Source organism: Sinohyriopsis cumingii, chromosome 6, assembly GCF_028554795.1.
Source record: "Sinohyriopsis cumingii isolate HCF-2022 chromosome 6, ASM2855479v2, whole genome shotgun sequence".
Lineage (NCBI taxonomy): Eukaryota > Metazoa > Mollusca > Bivalvia > Unionida > Unionidae > Sinohyriopsis > Sinohyriopsis cumingii.
This window is the reverse complement of record NC_142966.1, coordinates 67,189,808-67,212,249: the sequence shown is the minus strand read 5'-3', so window position 1 is coordinate 67,212,249 and position 22,442 is coordinate 67,189,808. Positions and strand designations below refer to the sequence as shown.

At 32.5% G+C, this 22,442-nt stretch overlaps 1 protein-coding gene across 1 annotated transcript in view; it reads left to right on the top strand.

Moving 5' to 3' along the window:
• The window catches only part of LOC149797120 (hemicentin-2-like), a 287,779-nt gene that overhangs the window by 139,999 nt on the left and 125,338 nt on the right, over positions 1-22,442 (top strand). Inside the window, exon 16 of the mRNA XM_089961792.1 lies at positions 14,369-14,552. Within this exon, the coding sequence (XP_089817918.1) occupies positions 14,369-14,552 (184 nt within the window). The remainder of the gene's footprint in view (positions 1-14,368; positions 14,553-22,442) is intronic.

The window sequence follows — 22,442 nt, the reverse complement described above, 5'->3', positions numbered from 1 at the left end:
TGAAAGACTTCTGATGATGTAAATGGTGCCCATCTGAAGTCCAGCATGGCTGCCAATTTGGCCATCTTGAAAATTTTGTTTCTGCTACTCATCTTGAAAAGAAAGTCATATTGACATGGAGTTTACACCAAAAGATTTCTTAAGACATCTATTTGATCCTAAACAGAGATGGTGCCAGTATGATTTTCAATATGGCTGCAGTGGTGAACATCTGGAAAATCTTGCCACAGCTCCACCTGAACAAAAAGTTTTAGTTTTTCACTAAAAGACTTCTTACTGTTTTATTGATCCTAAATTAAAATTGTATTGATCAGATGTCCACTATGTGTCCATTTTAAAAATCTTGTTTCTGCTGTTCCTGTTAAATAGAAAGTCATTTTGACATGGGATTTTCATCAAGAGAGTTGTGATATCACATTGGTCATAATACAAATTCTATCTTGCAATATGTCCAGCATGATGGTGGCTATCTTGAAAATAGTGTCATCTCATTAAACTCCTACCAAATGGATGGCTATATAAATGTGGTGTTTTCACTGGCATACTTCTTACGATACCCAGTTGGTGCAAAATGAAAATTGTGCCAGTAATATGACTACCTTGATTGCTGTCTTGAAAATCTTGTCATTATTTCCACTCAAGGGATGATTATTATGACATGTGGTGTTCACCAAACAACTTGTGACCATGTCTACACTGTCCTTTTTTTAAATGGTGCCATTCCTACATCCAGTATGTGCATGACCACAGCAGTTAATTTGACAATCTTGTCATTGATGAAGAATATCAGAAATCGTTCAACCTTTAACCCGTTAGCTACGAATACCGCATCTAAGCGTCACTTATAAATATCTCCTGAACCACACTGACGCATATATGCAGTGTTGAAAAGCCTAGTTTACTACCACAGTTTCGCTTATGTGCGTATAGTTCAGCAGTACTCGAAACCCGAGTGTCGCATCTATGCGGACTTACTGCTATGTTAACTAAACGTTGATTGGTTGAAAGTACAGAAGTTTACATATTTTTGATTATCATAACGAATGAGAACTGTTTGCTCAATATTTTGATACAAGTGTGAAAGCTGAGAGGTTAAATTTAGACAGACTCGCGGATTTTCTGCACTTTATGAAACACGTGTAGTTGAGATAAACAAAGATGGATTCCAATGCAGGTAGGAGCAACTTTAAAGGGTTCAGTGCAAGCGATATCGAAGAGTTTAATGGATCATTCTTAGAAAATGGACCGGATATTGATATTAGTCCTATTTGAATACCAGATGCAAGTGATTTTTGATCGGATGACGAGGCGGACATAGCCCCACTTGCACAATGGAGTTATGACCTTGCCGTGTTCGGGATCAATGATTTTGATTCTCATGTTGGTTCAACAATCAAGCTTGGACTAAGCAATGAGAATGATTTTTTTCTCAAGTTTTTTTCCTGAATGTCTGGTGGAAAAGCTTGGAAAAGAAACAAACGATTATGTCAAGAAAATGGGGGACCAAAGGCAAGACCTGAGGCTGAAATGGTATGAAATCATCATCATGAAGATGTGGGCATATTTTGGTATATACATCGTCATTTATGTGTGGATAATAACTGTTTTGAGAGGTACCACTCTCAACTTTGTAATATAAAGTGGAAATATATGAATAATAAACACTATATAAGGTAAGGTGTTTTTTATTTCACTGAAATCCAACAAAAACTAATGAAATAATGAATATAAATGTAACTATGTTTTCATTGTCAGTTTCTGTAGTCAGCCTTGATGATGCTCTAGTATTCAGCCTAGGAACCAGCCTCAGTAGTCTCAGTAAATGATATGATAGCACTCAGCAGTAGTGAAACTGCACAACAGCTCTAGTAGCTAAAGGGTTAATTAATAGATAATAGGAAGAAATAGTCTTAACTGAAATTCCAGGAAATTCTTTTCACCCAGTGGAGCTTCAGTCACTACCAAGGACTTTTGTTAAACATTTGTCTTGATCTCACTTTGTGTTTTTTTTTCTCCCATTTTATTTATTTAATTTTTTCATTGTCAACTGAAGTATACTTTTTAAGAAATGCATTTTAAAGAACAGTTCATGCCAGTTTATAAATTATTCATGATCAGTTCATAGGGGATAGCATTATCCAATAAAATTCTGACCTATATAATAACATTTAAAGCTAAATCTTCAATAATGTAATATTTAGACCTTGATTTCTGTGAATTGTATATTTTCCAGAATATATTTACCCAATGGTTTATGAAAAGAGACATCCTAATAGATTGGCACTTCCCAGAGACAGCAATGTCTGCCATTATTTCTCCAAGACAGGTTCACTTACATTTCCAAACTGATTTTTATGAAGAAAATAATGTACACACTGACAAGGGATATTCTTTTTTTACTCTTAGCAACACTTTTTGTATGTTTTGTAATTTTTCTTTGAAAGTTTTTTCAAGAGATATTAGGGCAGTTGTGTGCAATCAACTGTTGAAGCATATTTCATCGTAAAGGATCTGTCTTTCAACTGGGGTTTCTCCTGACTTGACCAATCTTTTTCCCAGAGACTGACCTGTCAGATAACTCTTTTGTGAAGATATTCATGGCCTATAATTCAATCAAATCCTGCCCTTTGTCACTAAGGAATGTCTCCATCTGCAGCAGTCACAATTTTATGTCTCTTCCATCAAGACCATAGGATCCTCCAGTTTTCAAAATTTCCTCCTTAACCTACTAACTTCATCCTCTAATAATTTTACTTTTCTGCTGTCTGATCTGAAAGAAAGGTAAAGTTAGTTAATTACAGATAACCTCTGATCAATATTGTCTTCAGCTTTTAGCACATTATTATTGTACCCCACTTTATTTACTAGAATAATTATGATTCAACTCAAAATTATTTAACCCTTACACTTAATACACAACTTACTGAGCATTTAAATTATTGGAGAATTTTGTCACTAGTTTTATTTTAGCTGAAGTGGCTAGCCATAGGTATAGTCACAGGAGTCGGATGTTTCAATCAATAAAATATGTCAAATTTTTTTGACATCATCGTTGCACTAAATAACCTTATCTGTGCGTGTGTGTGTGTGTGTGTGTATATATATATATATATATATATATATATATATATATAATGAAGATAATGGTTATTTCATGCTTTAATTTTTTATTGCCATTTTGTAATGATGAAAAGGCAGACTTGTGTGGTATAGGTTGTATGTCACTAATGTGTCCACTGCGACTCCTAATGTTGCGTATAGCTACTTCTGATTTCATCACGTTATTTACACCTGTATTGTGTACAATTTGACACATGAACTATTTTAGTTTTTTGTTTGTTTTAAATTATCAAATTACATCAGATGATAGAAATAGTGATGTCATTAAAAAGAAAATGATATCAAACATCTCAGTTCCTTTAGTAGATGTAGTACCATGTCTGGTATTGAGATCGAAAGGGGGAAGGATTATAATGTTTAGTGATTTTGAGAAATTTGAAGAGCAAGTTTAAATTAGGTGTGAACAAAATTATGTTTCATTAGTTTGGTTAAAACTAATATGATGACACATAAAAACCAATAAAAAATCCATATAACTGAAATAACCACCATTGACCAAAAAAAAGATACCGTAATTTTGATGATCCTGGCTGGGTACGCTTTTCCACCAAAGTTTGCTCTTACCAAATCATGTCCTTCATATTCTTCATAATCGCTTCTCTGCACTTCTACTTACTTTAAAAAATTTATATTGAAAATATTCTCCTCTGTCCATTCCATGGGAGTCCACAGTTTTTGTTTGAGGTTTTTACTTAACCATTTGCATACTCTTTCATTTCTGGGGAAAATAATGCTCAGCTGTTGAAATTTCGTGCGTATATTAACCAATCATATCACGTCTTCTTTCACAGTCATCCAGTTAGGATAATCATTGTTTACATATTTTGTTTTTTACAGCAAATTGGCAACCAGTGACTAAGTCAATAGAACATGGAGTTTTTGACAGTAATGGAAATAAAACAAAGTTGTTGAAAGCTTTTTAAAGCAAATACAAAAAGTTCATTCTTGGCAGAAAATATTGATCCATATTAATCCAGAACTTCTAAGGTTAAATACACAAGTATTGAATTAAAGATCTCTATGAACAGTATCATATTTAAAAAAAAGAAAAAATATTCACCTTTCTATATATTTCACTAATATTGGGAGAAGATTGTATGATGAATTTTCATGAACATTTTATGAATATAATGATATAGAAATTTCACATATATTTTTAAGAAATGTCTTGGTGGTGCATCAGAGTAATTGAATTGTTCATGAACCAAGTTCATGACATTTCATGAACTTCAAATATAAGATAATAGTTTATAAAAGTTCATCAGTATGTTTATGAACATGATTCATCAAAATTCTTGAAGTGTTCCTGAATGTAGTTGATGAACTGATCATGAACATTTCAAGAACGTTCATCTCAGCATTCTCTTATGTCATGTGTTTAGGCTTGAACACAAGAAAGAGTGAAAACAACAAGCTCTGAAGAATACAATAATTTATTTCCCTGGAAAAATTTTGTAAAAATTGAAAAAATATGAACTTACGGTTTTAACGAATCAAATCCAAAATAATCCAAGAATAAAATTTTTGAAGTCCTAATAACAAAATGTTCTACTGATTTCAAGTTTGAATCCCGATGAAGAATCCAAGATGGAAGATGATAACGTATGCTGCAGTCCATAGTGTTGAAGTCTACAGCTCCTTGTAGAATACAGTTCCTTGTAGAAACAAGAATTATCACTCGGTTTCTGATAGCTGAATAAATTTTTATAAAAAAGTATTCTTGTTCCACAGTATTACATGAGCACACATATTTTCCAGAAAAATAACAGAATTAATCCTTTTGAATCCGAGTAATTTCAAATAACTCCAAATCAAGTAATTTGAAATAACTCCAAACAGCACAACATACAACTAAGTTTAACAGCCGAGCTTCTACTGAGAATAATTCTCCAAAAGAGAGGTTATATGGTCTTGTAAAACATAAAGAAGGGGTCACGTGATCATCTTCTCGAAGGTTATAGTAAAGAAGTATTCATTAAAGATCATGTCTACCCAATGTGACCCTGATGAAAACCAATCATTTTACTCTAAGAAATAAAAAATTAAAAAAATTGTTTACATCCGAAAGACGAAGTCCCATTATGACCTCAACAACAACCAATCATTTTAAAATAAAGATAGAACTTGTTTATGATGGTTGCTACAAATTTTGAAACAAGGTCAGGATTTAGATCAACACTTGGTGTTTATAAACTAACAGTCAAGGTCAAACTATTTTCTGAAAAAAGTATCATCTCTAGTGAATAAATTTACATTACAATATCATGTAAAGAAAAATAAAAAATTTAAATTTAAAACTGACAAACAATTAAATTGAAATAAATATATATAAAATCAGATATAATTAAATCAAATATACATAACACTTCATGAACAGTTCATGATTGTTCATGAAGTCTTGAATTTGTTTTCGTAGGGGCCAATGTTGTGGAATTTGAGAGACACTATAAGGTCAAGGCTGTATTTTGAGTTCACTCATTTTTGTGAAAATACGAAGAAGAAAAAAAACAGCAAAGCAAATACTATTTAACCAACATCTAACTTTACACCAAGTATGTAGACAAATAATAACAGCTTATATTAGCAATCCTATCTGTGGACTATTGTAACAAAGCTATGAAGTGAGTGGTTACATTAAGAAAACCCCACTTTCTAAAAATGGATGCACTTGTATGTTGGCTGTGTGGATTCGGTTGAAAACAAAGGGTTTAGTTCAATCAGATACTCATTTTAATTCTTCAGTGTGTTGTCTATGAACAGTTATGTTGGTAAAATTTTATCGGCAACAAAGAAATTACGATGAACAGTATGATCTGAAAGACATGTATTTGTTCTCACATACATGGTACTGGGGTTGTTTCAAACAAGTTTAGAAGTCTTTTCAACTGCCATTTTATAGTGAACTTTTAGAAAGTAAAGAAAAATTCTTGATTAAGAGTAATTGATTAAGCATTTTTATTAACTTGCATTTACAATACTGTAATCCAGTTATTCAATTAAGATTGATTACAATGTATAATTTCTTTTGTTCTCTTTGGTCATATTGCCAAAATACACTGCCTATAAATATGACAATTTTTAAACATGCACCAAATATGTTTATAATATAGATAGAACTCAGAAAATTTTCTACTTGAAAATAAATTATTGCTTGAAACCACTGTTAAATGCAAATATTCATATTAGAAAATAGAGGGCATAATTCAAATAAGAGAATTAAAACAAGACACACACACACAGATATATATATATATATATATATATATATATATATATATATATATATATATATATATATATATATATATTATGTGTCTTGCTTTGCTTCCACTTCCAGTTCAGCTCTCAAATTTTGCAGTTCTGCCCAAAAGGAGAAGTCACTTCTCCCTAAAATTCAAGTCTAGGTTCAATTTGATCCCTGGCCTAATGTGTCAGTTTACAGGTGGGAAAAATTGTTTTCTCAAATTCTATTTAGAAAACCCTAATCTGACTTGATTTGACAAAAATACAAGTTTTCAAAAGTGTGTTTCCAAAAGGAAGGCAGCTTTGAAGCTTAGTAACAAGAGAGACGTTTCTGTATCTCTGTGTACTTAGATTATGCCCTGTGTCGACTGTACAGAAAAACATGTTTCTCTGCCTATTGAGTTTATTTGTGTTGATTGTAAAGAAAAACATTAGAGAATATCCTCTGCCTACTGAATCTATGTGTGTTGAGTTTAGAGAAAAGGGTTTTGGATGGTGAAATTAACATTGCCAGACATTATGGTGTTCTATAATATTTAGTTATTGTTTTTACATTTTTTTATAATATAATTTTCCTGATATTTTTTTTCTAAAAGGAGATGTTAGGTGTTTGAACATCTCATTGATTTGAGAAAATTGATTCCAGGAATGTGACCCTGTGAAATGAATAGATTACATGGAGAGAAGATCTATTCACCTCAGTGATCAAGGGTAATGGTCCAATGCAGTGCAGAGACGTGCTTTACATCAGTTTCATTCACATGATACATGTATGGCACATACAATGACAATCAGGTGCTTATGTATAATACATTGGTACTGAGGACAGTTTTCAATTTTTTTAGACAGCATGGATAAATCCCTGTTTGAAGCATCTGATTGCTGACATTAATTCATTTCATCCTATTCACAGTTTTGACTTGATTTTTATTTTTTGAGTAACATTGTTGAATGTTATATATTTGGTAGTTGGAGGTACTGGACAATGCTACTATACAGACAGTCTTTGTAATGAGGATTCAGGCTTTTCCTCATTTAAGTGGTAATCAAAATTCAGTATTAATCCCAAAGAGCCCAAAAACTATGGTGCATGCAGTATACTCATTTATGCAAGCAAACTACAGTTATACATATATCAGATAATACTATATTCTTAACATGAAGATTTGAACACATTGAGATGATATAAGTGATAGATCCCTTTTTTGAAATTAAAGACAGGAAAATGATACCCTTTTTCTGTTTTTTGGTTACAGTTTGTGACTATATACCACAGATATGATATGCAAATACACTTCCACATAAGCAGGTAATCAGCCCATTCCAGAATGATGTCACCCCTTATTGCAAACTGAACTTGAATCAAGGGAGGTTAAGCAGTCAATAAACTTGGCCAGTCAAACTCTTTATTAAAGTTGGCAGTAAACTTTGGCAGTTAAGTTGAAGTAAATTTGACCAGAGAAACGTATTTATAATCTACACATTGCTGTCCATAAAGGATATACATATATTGCTATCATTAAAGGAAATACACATAATGCCCTCCATAAAGGATATATATATATATATATATATATATATATATATATATATATATATATATATATATATATATATATATATATATATATATATATAATGCTGTCCATAGAGGGTATACAGTATGTGCTTTTGAGAGAGTGACATATGTAATAAGGTGAAGCTGTGTGCATTTTGAAACATGCAGAGAATGTTGACATACCTCTATGCTACTTTGATGGAATGTGGCTGAAATTTCTTTGGATATTGTACTTATGGAAGTTGTACATGATCTAAGCACACTGCTAACTAAAATGACTGCTCCCTTATGTTAAAAAAAATCAGCCTGAATTAGTCTAAAGCACACTATCTTTAGCACCTATTAAAATATAGAAAATGAATTTTGCCCAACTAGACAATACCAGCTTCTGAAAGTGCAATGGATGAATTACTACATATATAAAATGTAAAAAAAGTTATTGGCTCTTTTTTAAATACAATTTACCTCTGAAGTCCAGGAAGTAAAAATGACCAAGTGGAGCCAGCAGTTTTTGAAAGGTGCACATGTGGAGTAAGGCCAAGCTGTATACTGTATAACCCATATTATACCCATCAATCATGCACCAAAATAAAGGGAATTAAAGGTTCTTTGAACAATACCTAAGATATGCAAGGTCTTTTTTTAAATAGCCAGTATAACCAGTGAGGAAACCTGGGGAAATTCTTTCTCTTTAAAAGTCTAACCATATGCAAAAACTGTAGAGTGCCACCTAAAGGATATGCACATAATACTCTCCATAAAGGATAAACACATAATGCTGTCCATAAAGAATGTACACATAATGGTCTCCATAAAGGATAATAATGCTGTCAATAAATTATATACACATACTACTGTAAATAAATGATATGCATATAATTATCTTCATTATTCATCTTAGGGACCAGATACAGTGATTATCATAAATGTTCACTGATGTTACAATACAGCAAATCTTTCCCTTTTGGATTCAGTTATCCAATTTTTTATTGTATAAACAAAACATTTTCATTTATTATATGAAGTTAATTTTTTATGTGGATTCAACACTTTATTTATTCTATAAGAAGATAGAGACAGATGTGTCTAGAAGACCATGCAATGGATTTACCGAAGTTGGGTAATCCCAAAAAGAGAATTCCATGAGAAATGTGTAAGATGCTATAATCAGAGCCTTTAATAATAGCTTTAAAAAAATGGGGGAAAAAAGTTTTCTCCATCAATATAAAGCTTTGGTGTGCCTGATTTAGTGCATGGCTACAAATGGTCCAGGTATGCTTACTTATTAGATGAGCATGAATCAGTTTTGTTTCTTACGTTTTTACCTTTTTGAATGTGTAATGTGAATCGTTTTGTTGTTACAGCTTTTTATTTTGCATATTAACTTGCTCCTATCTTGCATTGTAACTAACTTCCTTTATTCACTGACTATAGTATTGGAGTCCGCAAATCCTATTCCATTTGAAATTGAGTTTTGTTTTTGGTTTTCTTTACATATTTGAAGCATTGGACAGTAATAAATGTATCTACAAAACACTGACAACTGGAAAGTTCCTCCTTTTTTGTGAATTAATTTGACTTCACTGATTGCTTTGTAGAAAACTACTTGTTTCTATTTAGCATTGCTCAGTGTGATAAATTCTGGTGTTATAAAATATAAGTAGGGTGTGGCTCATTTAAACATAATTTTCACATGTCTCAGCATTAACATGACAGTACAGGAGTTTCTCCCTGCAATGAGGGATCAAGCGTTAGTGTGTCCAAACGGAAGTTTGCCATGTCCCAGATCCCAGAGTGGGTGACAATGATCAGATGAACTCGAAGGGCTTATCTACCTACTGGTGAAGTTTATGAACATAGCACTTCTTTTCTGCTGGACCCGACCTATATGATATGACTGGAAACTGGCACAAGCACCCTCCAGACAAACTGTGGAAACTGCAGTAGAGTGACATCATTCAGTTAGGCTATCATACAAAATATTTATTTAAATTTGTGGAAGAACTCGTTTTTTTAAAAGGGGTGGGGTGGATATTGTGATAAATTCTGATGCTGTTAAATATAAGTAGGGTGTGGCTCATTTAAACATTATTGTCACACATCTCGGAATTAAATATTAAATTTCAGTGATTCATGCCTATATCAATGGTCTACAAAATGGGATATATTTTAATACATACATGAAGACATAAAGGACTTGTAGGGTTTCTAGGCACAATAAATAACTGTAAAAATGTTTTAATAACATCTTGAGTGATTTTGGATTATTAATATATTGTTAATTTGAGTGATTGTGATTGGCACTTACTTTGTATGGGTTCTCAACTATCCTAGGCAAGACGGTTAGGAGTCTTTTGTTAATACAACTTAATGCACTGCACTATACCAAGGCATGAAGGATGAATGTCTTTTCTTTAAAACCAGCTTGCTCTATTCCGTACCAAATCAAGATGGTTAGGAGCTTTCCATTATACTAAGGCAAGAAGGATAGAAGTATTTTCTTTGACATTGACTGAATTTGATATTAGATTAGGATGCTGACTCAAAACTAAAGTTGTCCTTCGCTATAAAGCAGTAGTCAGGGTCCATAACTGCTTTCCACATGATGTGTACCAAACTACATCATATAGAGAAGTGTGAGTGTATGGAACCACGCTATTTTTAAAAATCAGGGTCACTAATTTGAAACATAGTCCTGGGGAAATTAGAGTACAAATATAAATATAGTTAATTATAATCTGAACTCATTGGATGAAAAATGGAACCTGTTTGATTTGACAAATACATTATAACTGAAAAAGTAATTTCTCAAACCTTCCACTTTGATGTCTCACTATTACTGTACTGCATGTACACTGTGTTTTTACAAAATATTTTATTTATTTTGTCTATACATGTATATCAGTGTAGCTAATTATCATTTTTTTTTAATTGTGTGTCCAACTATATATTATGTAAATTTTGCACATAAAAGGGCCACAAGAATGATTAGATCCATGAATTAATTGTTTCCCCAGATTTAAATAAAATCTTTGATATTATTATTATTAGTATTATAGTGTTGTCGGGAACATTTTCTTGATTTATCATGCTGTACACACATGCACACACACGCACACACACACACACATACACTGGAAAGGTTCCGTGAACAAAATAGGAAATCCTCAGTAGCTAGAAAATGAGTACTTTATTTACTGTTATTAAATCTTGAAAATAAATTGTCAATTCGTTTGATTAAAGAGTAGCATTTTCCAAAAAATATCAGATAAACATCTGCCTGGTTGTAGGATGTTATTAACATGTGTCAGGGATGGTGGAACCTGCAAGATACTTCACTAGATGAAGATAATGGCTGAGGCAAAATGAAGAACAGAGCTGTATCATTTCAATAAGTGACATTACTTGATAAATTTCATGTCTGGTAAACATTCGATTTGACCCAGACCAAATGTTTTCCACGTTAGTCATCTATATTTGCAGTCAGATAGAAAGTGGCAAAACTTTGTTATTCAGGTAACTACCATTGTTTTCCACAAGTCCTAGCTTAATAGGATGTGGACTTGCATTGATGATCAGATAACAGTTTTGACATGGGCTGTATTAGAGAAGAAAGATTTATTTGAGAAATTATTATGTACAACGTACAATAAAATATTCTCATCACTGTATCAATTTACAAATAATGAATTTTGTATTTATTTGCTATATGAATGTTTGCAGACTGAAACAAGTAAGAACAGAAAAAAACTCCTTTTAAGGGTGAATGAATATTACCATACCTGGCAGATGGGTATGAATGCAAATTGTGGATAATTTTTATTTATTTTCACCATCCAGTAAAAATTCCATTACTGGGACTTTCCTATCACGTTACAAATAAAAGGTTATCTCCTCAAAAACATGTGCAAGAACATATTTGGAGAGAGTTTGTATATACTTAAGTCTTTTTCTGCAGTGATTTGGAATGCTAAGATGCTGGTCTTGTCATTGACTGAAGCTGATACTGCATATACAAGCATATACTTATGTACACCATCACTAAATATCAACCATTCCTAGATCCTAGACAGTTGTTTGCAATGGGCTTAATATAGCACCGACCTCATTGTCTTTAAATATCAACCATTCCTAGGTCCTAGACAGCTGTTTGTAATGCGCTTAATATAGCACCTACCCCATTGTCACTAAATATAAACTATTCTAAGTTCATAGACAGCAGCTTGCAATGGATTTCATGGCATCTACCCTAATGTCACTAAATATGAACCATTCCTAGACAGCAGTTTGCAATGGATTTCATGGCATCTACCCCAATGTCACTAAATATCAACCAATGCATATGTCCTAGACAGTTTGCAATGGATTTCATAGCACCTACCACAGTGGGAAAAGGCTAAGTAGGCTAAATTTGTACAGGTACATTGGTTATACATTCTTGGTTACAATTTTGTGTTTAATTCAGGTTTTATGTACAAGATAGAATAAACTCCCATTGGAATTAAAAGGCATTTAAAAAAATAAACCTGGCCCTCCAAATCGAAATCAAAACAGGCTGGCAAGAAAGCAGCCAAATCGACCCCAGTACTTTGCATAAAACTGACAGTTGAAAACTGATTCCCAGCACTTTAAAGATTTTGTAGTCTTAACCAATTCCCTGCACAAATTAGATTTTTATGATGTATTTTTATTATTGCACACCCATATAATCTCACATGGCTGATCTGGCGTTTGATACAGTTGTACAGTCTGTGATTCTATATTGCACACCCAGCCAGGAACTACTTTTACAACTTGAACTATTCAGTAATAGTCCACTTGTAAAGTGTTAGAATGAGTTATTACTTTACATTTTAGTTAAAAGATGTAGGGAGTACCTTAAGTAATGCTGAGTTTTTCATGAGCTTTTCACAATATCTACCACCCTGAAATTGAGTTTGACAACAACATTTCGGTCAGAATAATTGACAATGAGTTGTCAGATGAAGCTGATGTGCAGAGTGACATCAAATTTGAAAGAGCTAGAGAGAAAATACTTTGCTACTGAATTCTTGTATCGGAAGTATAACAGATCTAGATGAAGTAAGAAAGACTTAGGCAGCCATGTCAGAACAATGGATAATTGACACAAAGTGCAGACTTCTTGGTGCCATGATCTTTAAATATAAAGGTCTAAGAAAGCAAAGAACAAAAACTCCTGAACCTGTTGATCTCATTGCTAGCAATGATGACACAGACAAGAGACAGTCAATGAGTTAAATCATCTGAAAGTCAAAACTTCCCCATAATCCATTTCAACTTCAGCATTTAAAAAATATAGTGGGTGAAAAATATTGTAAAAATGTGTTCTTTATTGAGCATGTTTAAGTGGAGGAACTTTTCATTTGTCTATTAAAATTACAGAGGAACTAACTTTGTTTTAAATTAGCAAATCTTAGAGCCTAAATCTAGCAAACATTTGTAATATAAAAGTAGATGTAATCACCAAGAGCAGCTGTTTTGACTGTGATGCCAATTTAGAAGAATTAACATCTTATTTAGATTTTTTTCATCACTTGGTAACACTTGGGGAAGTGAATGTTTGCTTACATTTTAAATTCTTGTGACTGTTCAAGTAGAAAACAAAGGGAAGAAAACAGTACAATATTGTTTAAAATTTTTTTTGTTAAAAAGTATCCAAATGAATAAGAAAAATCAGGCCCACATGTTTGAAAGAGAAGAAATCTTCATCTTCATAAAAAAGTGTGCTTAAGTTATTACCTTCAAGATCAATGCATCAGTAATTTCTAGTGTTAAATGGAAACTTAAATATAGAGATTTTGAAACCACTGTAAATTAATAAATTGTACTTATAAAATTGAATGTGTGTAATTAATGTTAGTCTTTGAAATTTGCCCAGAAATTTGCTTGGCAGTAGTTTGTATTCAGTAAGTAGGGTGTAAGAAAAAGGGTAACTTACAGGTCTAAAATCTATGTTCCATTTGAAAAATGAATAAGAAATCCACTTGCCTATGACTGGAGCTTAAATCTGTTCATATGTCCTATACAACATCTTATAAAATTCAAAGCTAAAGGGTAAATAACAATATCTGTATTCTGACAGACTGATGATGCAGCTACACACTATCTATGCCTAGCCCCGTTTATGATGATGGAAATTTTTCCAAGGCTTGTAAAATATCTTGAAAAGAAAAGCCAAACACCTAATTCATTTTTCTAAACTTATATATGAAAAACTTTGAAAAGAATATGTGAATGAAAAGGGAATTCATAATAAATACAAAACCACATAAGTGCTTTGTTCCAAGTTGAAGACGAACTCATTTGATATGTCATAGAAATGTAAGTCCCAGCCTGAAGGTCTCGACATGTTCTGATGCTGTATCAAACTTTTTATTTACACTCATTTAGAACAATTCATGTCTAGTTTTGTCTATGTATTTTCAGATAGAACAGTTATTGCAGCAAGCATCATACGAATTACAGGAAGAGATGAGCAAGAGGAGACAAGAAATGGTTATCTTAAATGTGAAGTAACAGAGCCAGGTGTGGGCACTGACTACAATCTAAAGTGGTACAATCCAATAGGACGATTTGTTCCATTTCAGGGAGAAATCAATTCATCAGAAAGGTTAGTTACTTTTAAGTAGATGCTTATAAAGACTTGTTTTCTGCATCAGTTTGCATACATGTCAACCCGTTGAGATGAAAACCTGTATGAAAGACAAATAAAAACCTTACAAAGACCAAAAGAACCTTACATAAAAAAATGTATTTATACATTATGTAAGATCAACAGTTTGAAAACAACAAATGCCTTAAACAAACTAATTTTACACACATTTACATAAATTTTACATCTCTGATGAATTCTTTTATTGGAATATATTTGACTCCAGAATTGATATTACAACTTTATTTCACTTTATTCTTTTCATTTTCATTGTGTTGTAACACACACACACACACACACACACACACACACACACTGACACACACACACACACATTTTTTATATGCAACACAGGCACCCTTTGCACTTTTCAAAATTTAATCAGGGCTTTTAAGGTCTATTCTTATGTTGGATGTTTAGGCTCTAATAAACAGTAACAAAAGGAAGAGTGAAAACATCAAGCTTTGAAAAAATTAAAAAATAATTTATGTCCAAGAATAATCCGTTAATTAAATTTAGAAGTCCTAGTAATGAAATGTTCTAATGAATTCAAGTTTGAATCCCGACGAAAAATCCAAAATGTAAGGCGATTACATATAATGTAGCCTTTATGGTGCTGTAGCATCTATATTTCTTTGTGAACCACAAAAAATAATTCTCTGGTGTTTGAATTTCCAAATAAAATTTAAATAATTGTCTTTGTTCAAGAATTCTGTATGAGCATTCAGATATTTCCAGGAAAAAGAATTATCTTTTAGAATCTGAATAATTTGAATACAAGTTAAATTATAACTCCAAACTGGTCACAAACAAACAAACACTTTGACATCAAATGTTTTAAGCCCAAGCTCAGAAATATCTCTATAAACAAATGGTATACAGTAACTTGAAACATAAAACAGATTCCCGAATTAGGGTCATGTGATCACATTCCAGAAAGACTTGGAAGGAATCTACAAGTCTAATGGCACATAAACCAGTACAACCTCGATTCCACGATTAACATTCTTACATAAAAAATGAATATTAAAAAAAGAAGTTGTTTACTTGACCCTCTAAACAAGGCCAGGAACTAGATCAGCATAAGATACAAAGTTCCGGTGTTTACAACTAACTCTTAGGTAAAAATAATTTCTGGAAAATATCAAATTCCAAGTAAACAAAATTACATTATTTTGTCATAAAATGAAATTATAAAATAAAAAGATTTTAAAACTTACACTCAATTAATCAAGTATAAATTAAATCAAATATACATAATACTATGCAGGAGGTGTCAGTGTTTATTTTACACTGTAAAAATGATGTTAGTGTGTCTGCATTGAGGGACTTCCTACGATATTTATGTATTTTTTTAAAAAGGTCTCAGCCTGCATTGTTATGAGGCAAGGTAAGCAGTCGCTGAATAACTAATTTCAGATTTGGGAAGCGGACGCCACCAGTACTAATTGTCTGGCTGATAATATCCAGCCAGTAGCTACAAAAGCTCCTTTTCTGGTGATCGTATAATACAGGCACACACTCATCAGGACTTATTTAAAATGATGAAAATGAATAAAAACATTACAAATTATGGGTAACCTGTACAAGTTAACAGGTAATGAGTTAAGGAGCTATATATACTGGGTAATAGTGTCTGAACCATCAGCAAACTGTCCTGGATTTTATACCTTTCAAAACCAACCAGGTTTGGCACATAGCTCCCATTTTCTCAGCATGATATAATCCTTACTGTTAAAAGTGCTATTAAAACAAAAACTACAAAATACTATATTAAGATGCTGTATTCACAGCTTTTATGTATATTTAGTTCGTTTTTTTCCATCATTATGTGTTATATTTAATTGTATTTTGGACTTGACCTCATCCAAAATCAGGTTAACTTTCTGCTTGACTAGAGAAACTGATGTTTTTATTTTAGCAAACAAATTATACATTGCTAAAAATTCTGTGTGAGTGTGGGTTAAATATTAGGATCATTATTAATAGAAGTAAACATATTTATTTGGGTCTGCGTCATGGTTATTGGAGTTTTCCCCTCAAAACACCTAGTCTACCTGATGTTTACCATATTCTGTATTTTACTTTTAGTAACAGATTGTTCTAGAATGGGAAATTCTGTTAAGTCACAGTATTTCAAGGTCAATTAGAAGGTTTTATAATCTTGTTTATCTAAAAATTATTCATGCGTACTTTAATATTTTTAGGTAGAATCAGTCTTATTGTTGTGTTCAGTATTTGATTAGAGTTATTTATTTGAATTAGTCTTCTCTAGAATTACAAAGTGCTTGATAATATTTGTGGATAGAGCCATTAACTTGGAATTATAGTGATTTTATAGTGAATTTCGACAAGGACATCTTGGATTACATTTATGTTATTGTGATTCATCAAAAAGCTGTTGTCATATCACCACATCACAGGCCACTATAGGCACATCAACACCTTCAGGATTGGATCTTATTTTGAACACCACTAGAATTGAAATAGAACTTTATTCATTAGGACTGGCATTAGACCTTTTTGGACTATTTTGGGACTTAATTCACATTACCGTAATTTTTTTCTTCAAAATTTCACTTTGTATTCAAGGGGAAAAAATTATTTATTGAATTTTACAAAACTTATTGGTTTTCATTCTTTTCTATTAAAGACTGTAGAGTCATAATACAGTACATACAGTTATAGATAAAATGCATTCTTTTATTGGAATATGTTTGACTCCAGAATTGATATTACAACAAACTTAAGATATAAGTGCATGTATTGCATGCAATAGTTGATTGGTTGTTGTATGCACATTGGTGTCAACTCATGTTTTTGTTCATGTATGCAATATTTGTCTGTTAATGGGTTGTTTTGGATACATACCGTATTCATAGTGAGCATACAGTAGTTAGTCAGCTATAGATACCAACTGTTGTTGAAGGCTTGCACTTGCAGTTAGGAAGAATACTGTTGATTTGGGATGATATGGTTAAAGATCAACGTTACTGTGACTAAAAGAAGAAATTCTTTTCTGTAAGTAGCTTCAGTTCTCCACCATGTGCAGTTGCCAAATTCTTAGATTGTATGACCTTGAATTGTTTTGAATTTGAAGTGTTTTATTTAAAGAAACTTTTGAAAGCTTGGTTTTATTCTTGAAAGATTTGAGGAAATACAACATGAAAATAATTAAAATATATAGCTTATCAATTCAATGTATATTTCCCCCATAAAAAAATAAATAAATACCGGTAATGAAAATTACATAAAATTGGATCAGATTTAAATTTTTTAAGAAAAACTAACTTTAAAACTATTTGTAAAAAGAACTTTCATGGGCTGTATGAACCATGAAATCCTGTGAATGGCTTACATTTAGAATAAGGTAGAAGCCTGTCAATATGGGGTGAAAAGGTGAACAGTCAAGGTCACTTTGGCAGAAGGAAGAAAAATGGTTCATGCACAAAAATTTAAATTCGCAACCAAGTACCTACATGAAAGTTTGTAGATGACTTAAATGTTGGATAAGAAAGAAGCCTATTTATTATGGGACCAGAAATATTATGGAACCAGAAGCCTATTTATTATGGGACCAGAAACCTATTTATTATGGGACCAGAAGATCTTGATATTGCTACTCCTTCTGTTACGATGATAATGACAACATGCTGTTTCAACTGAGAGACTTCCTATGAGGTCAAGTTGGTGCTAAATGAAAATAGTGCCAATCTGACTTCCAATATGGCTGCCATGGTGGCTGTCTTTAAACTCGTTATCACTAGTCCTCTTACATGGATGGTCATATCAGTTTTCTCTAAGAGACTTCTTATGATGTTTAGTTACTTCTAAATGAAAATGGTGCATGATTTGAGGTCCATAATGGCCACCACAGTGGCAGTTTTGATACAGCATCTTTTATGGTTTCTTCAGCTGCTGCTATCTTTAAATCTTGTTACTAATCTGACATGGATGATCATATCAACATAATGTTTTCACTTAAAAACTTCCTATAAGGTTTAGTTTGTTCTAAATGAGAATAGTGCCATTAAGCTGATTTACAATTATGCTGCCACAGTGGCCATCTTGAAAATGTTGTTATTGCTACTCCTTCTACATGGATGGTCATATCAACCAGGACTTCTTATGCTTTCTAGCTGACCCTAAATAAAAATGATGCTGATTGGAAATCCAGTATGGTCACCATGGTAGCCATGTTAAAAATCGTACATGAACTAAAGTCATATTCACATGGTTTGTTCACCAGAAGACTTCTGATGATGTCCACTTGGTCCTAAAGGAAGTTGGTGCCAGTGTGGTGTTCAATATGGCCACCATGGTAGCCATCTTTAAAATCTTGTTATTGCTGCTACTCCTGAATGGAAATTAATATTTTGGAAATGTTTTCTCCTTGATAAATGGATGGTATATTAACATGTGGTTTTCACCAATAGACTTCTTATACATAATAGTTGGTCCTAGATGAAAATGGTTCCATTTGTGCATCTAATATGGCTGCCATGACAACTGTCTTAAAAATCATTTCACTAATCATATTACGATGTTGCTAAATTGAATGTTGTATCTACATAAAGTTTTTGCCAGATGATATCAAGTTGGACCTAAATGAAAATTGTGATGTTGGGAAATCCAGTATAGCCACTGTGGCAGTCACCTTGCTATAGCTATGCCTCCTAAATAGATTAGTCATATTGACATGAGGGTTTTGCCAGAAATTTTTGTGTGGTGCTTCATTGTTCCTGAATGAAAAATATAACAATATAACGTGTGGTGTCCATATTAAAAATCATATTACTGCTATTAGTTAGGATTGAATGGCATATTTACATGGGTTTTCACCAAAAGGCTTATTGTATCCAGTATGGCTCCCACAGTGGTTGATATGAAAATCTTATTACAGTCCCACCCACTTATATTGACATCACTAATATGTTGACAAGCTGCCCATTTCGACAATTATAGCTAAGTCCTGGTCCCTTGGTCTACTATTGCAACCAGAATTGTCATGCTTATGTCGACATTGAGATAAAAAATAAACGTACATGTCGACAGAAACCCTTGGTCCCAGCTTGAACAAATCCTTTGTTTTCTAATCATTTATGTCGACAAGCTGCCAGTTCTGACCATACTGTGTTCAACAATTATTTGATCTTGCCGCCAGGCTTAAATTTTCCTGCTTAATCATTTATGTCGACCAGCTGCCAATTCCAACCCATACTTTGTTCAACAATTAGTCGATCTTGCCGCCAGGCTTTAATGTCGGAGTCAGATAATAAAAAAATGCTTTTATTTGGTCCTTGATAAATTAATTAATTTAAATTTTATTGTAATTTTATGCATTGATTATGCTATAGATAATAATCTCAATTACATGTATATGTATTTGTCATTAAAATCTTTTACTGCTACATGTATTTGTAGTTTGAGAGAATTCATAACTTGTTATGTCCGGGATGTATTTTAAATGTAAACCACTTGAGCTGACATTGTTGCAATATTGTATTTCATTTTCTTTTAATACCTCATTAGCATTTATCAATGTATACAATTCTCTGCTTTCATTAATCATATTAGCCACATATCTCTTGTTCGCTTTTATGTACTTTTCATGATGACTTCTGTAACTAAATACATGTACTGTTTAAACCAACTTGTTGACAGGCTTTCATTTCCCTGTGAATAGCCCCATCCGCTTGGTAGCCTCAATAAGATGAGAACAGGCTGACCAAAATCTAGGCCAATTTAAGTACATGACTTGAAGCATGTAAATAACAACTATACAACCATGTGCTAATGCCGACATTGAATATTGTAGTGAATGTTTTTCATATCAGGATGTGACTAATGCAATATTTTATTGTGGATTTTATTACACAAAGGTAACCAAAATGTAATTTGTCAATATGCAAGTGTATTTCACTCTGGTTTTGTCTTCATGTACTCAAAATTTCCATTGTTTGTTTTCTCAAAGTGTAAATGCCACTCACTGATGACAGGTCATCCATTACTGACAAATTTAACTTGTATCTTTTTTCAGACCCACCCCAACACTTATCTTGACATCCACTTATGTCGACAATATTTCCTCGGGCCCGAGGAAGTTGACATAAACGGGAAGGACTGTACTGCTATTAGTTATGAATGAATGGCATATTTACATGGGGTTTCACCAAAAGACTTATTGCATCCAGTATGGCTTCCACAGTGGTTGATTTGAAAATCTTATTACAGTGTGACCTTACCATAATGCACCCCACGATAACGCGAATTCAGATATAACACAGTAGTGGCATGGCTCCCGAATATTCGTATATTCATTCCCACATGAAAAAATTTTTTTTTTCCAAGTACATGAAATAGTGTAATTTTTTTTATCATTTTGGGGAAGAGATCGCATATGAATTCGAATATAATATGATTGTGGTGTGGTTCCTGAAATTTTAAATACATGTATGTGTATTTTTCTCATACCAGGATTTTTTTTTGTTTTTTAAGTATGAGAAATAATGTATAAAACATTTATTATAACTTTGGGGAAGAGTTTGCATATGAATTTTAATATAATACTATCTTGGCGTTGCTTCTGAAATTTAAAAATTTTTCACCGGGTTCTTGAAGTGTTATGCCAAAATAAACATCGCAAATGTTACTTATTACTGATCCATGAGTAAAGGCAGTAAGTTGTCTTTGTGATTGACTTAAATTAATTCTGCATACAATCATTGATCAAACACCGTGTGTTTCTTTAACTGCATACACAACCAAGCAGCAGACAATGCAGTGGTTGATAAAAGATGCTCACAATTTAATAACGTTATAAAAAAATGAATGCCGCTAACGTGCTTGCTGGGCTTGGTGGTGTTATTAGACGCAATCAGATGACCATTAAATAATGTCAGCTTTATTAGTTGGAAATTGAAAGGGTATGAAGTTATACATGCGTTTAGCTTAAATATTTTGTAGTGACTCGTGACCATTGCAGACCTACTGCACTTAGTTCTCAGGTTTTACATGTGTATGTTGTTTGTTTATGAACTCGTTATTAATTTCCTGTTTTTAAAAAAAATATTTTACCATTATGGAAAAGCAAGTTCACAAATGCAAGTCATTTTCTGCAATTTGCGCAATGATTAGTATAGTAGTTTTCACACGTTTCTTTCGATATTCACAAAATCTGAAGTAAAAGTTATATGCACAAGGAAAGCAAGTGTTGATTGTTACTTATTCTTGCTGTAGACGTTCAAAGGAATAGGCATAGAAGCATTAGTTATTGGAAATATGTAATGGAAAAATATACACAGAAACACATATGAGAAAATTTCAGCAGTATGAAATTTGTGCAGACATTGTCCATAGACCCTGGAACGTAATGAACCGTATACGTGCTTCATCATTCTTAACCTAATTTTGCTGTTAATTTTTCCCATTGAATTCAGACACGTAATGATCTGTGACAAAATTATTGAATAGTTTAAATATGTATGCAATTTTTGCAATGAAATTACATGTATAATGGATTAATTGCAAGCCCTGATGGTACGATATCAGATGGCAAGTAAACGGTGTTAATACTCTATTCATGCTGTATAATAGATGTTGAATTCAGACACAATGATCTGGGACAAAATTATTGAATATTGTAAATTGTGCAATTTTCAGTGGAATCACATGCATTATGGATGAACTGCATGCCACAATGGGATGATAGTAAACAGTGTTGATACCCTATTCATCATATACATTAGACATGAATATACATATATGTGCCAACCAGTTGTTCGCTGAAAAAATTAAAATACTATAAAACCCCGCATTAAAGCGACCCTGATATTAATGTGATTCAAT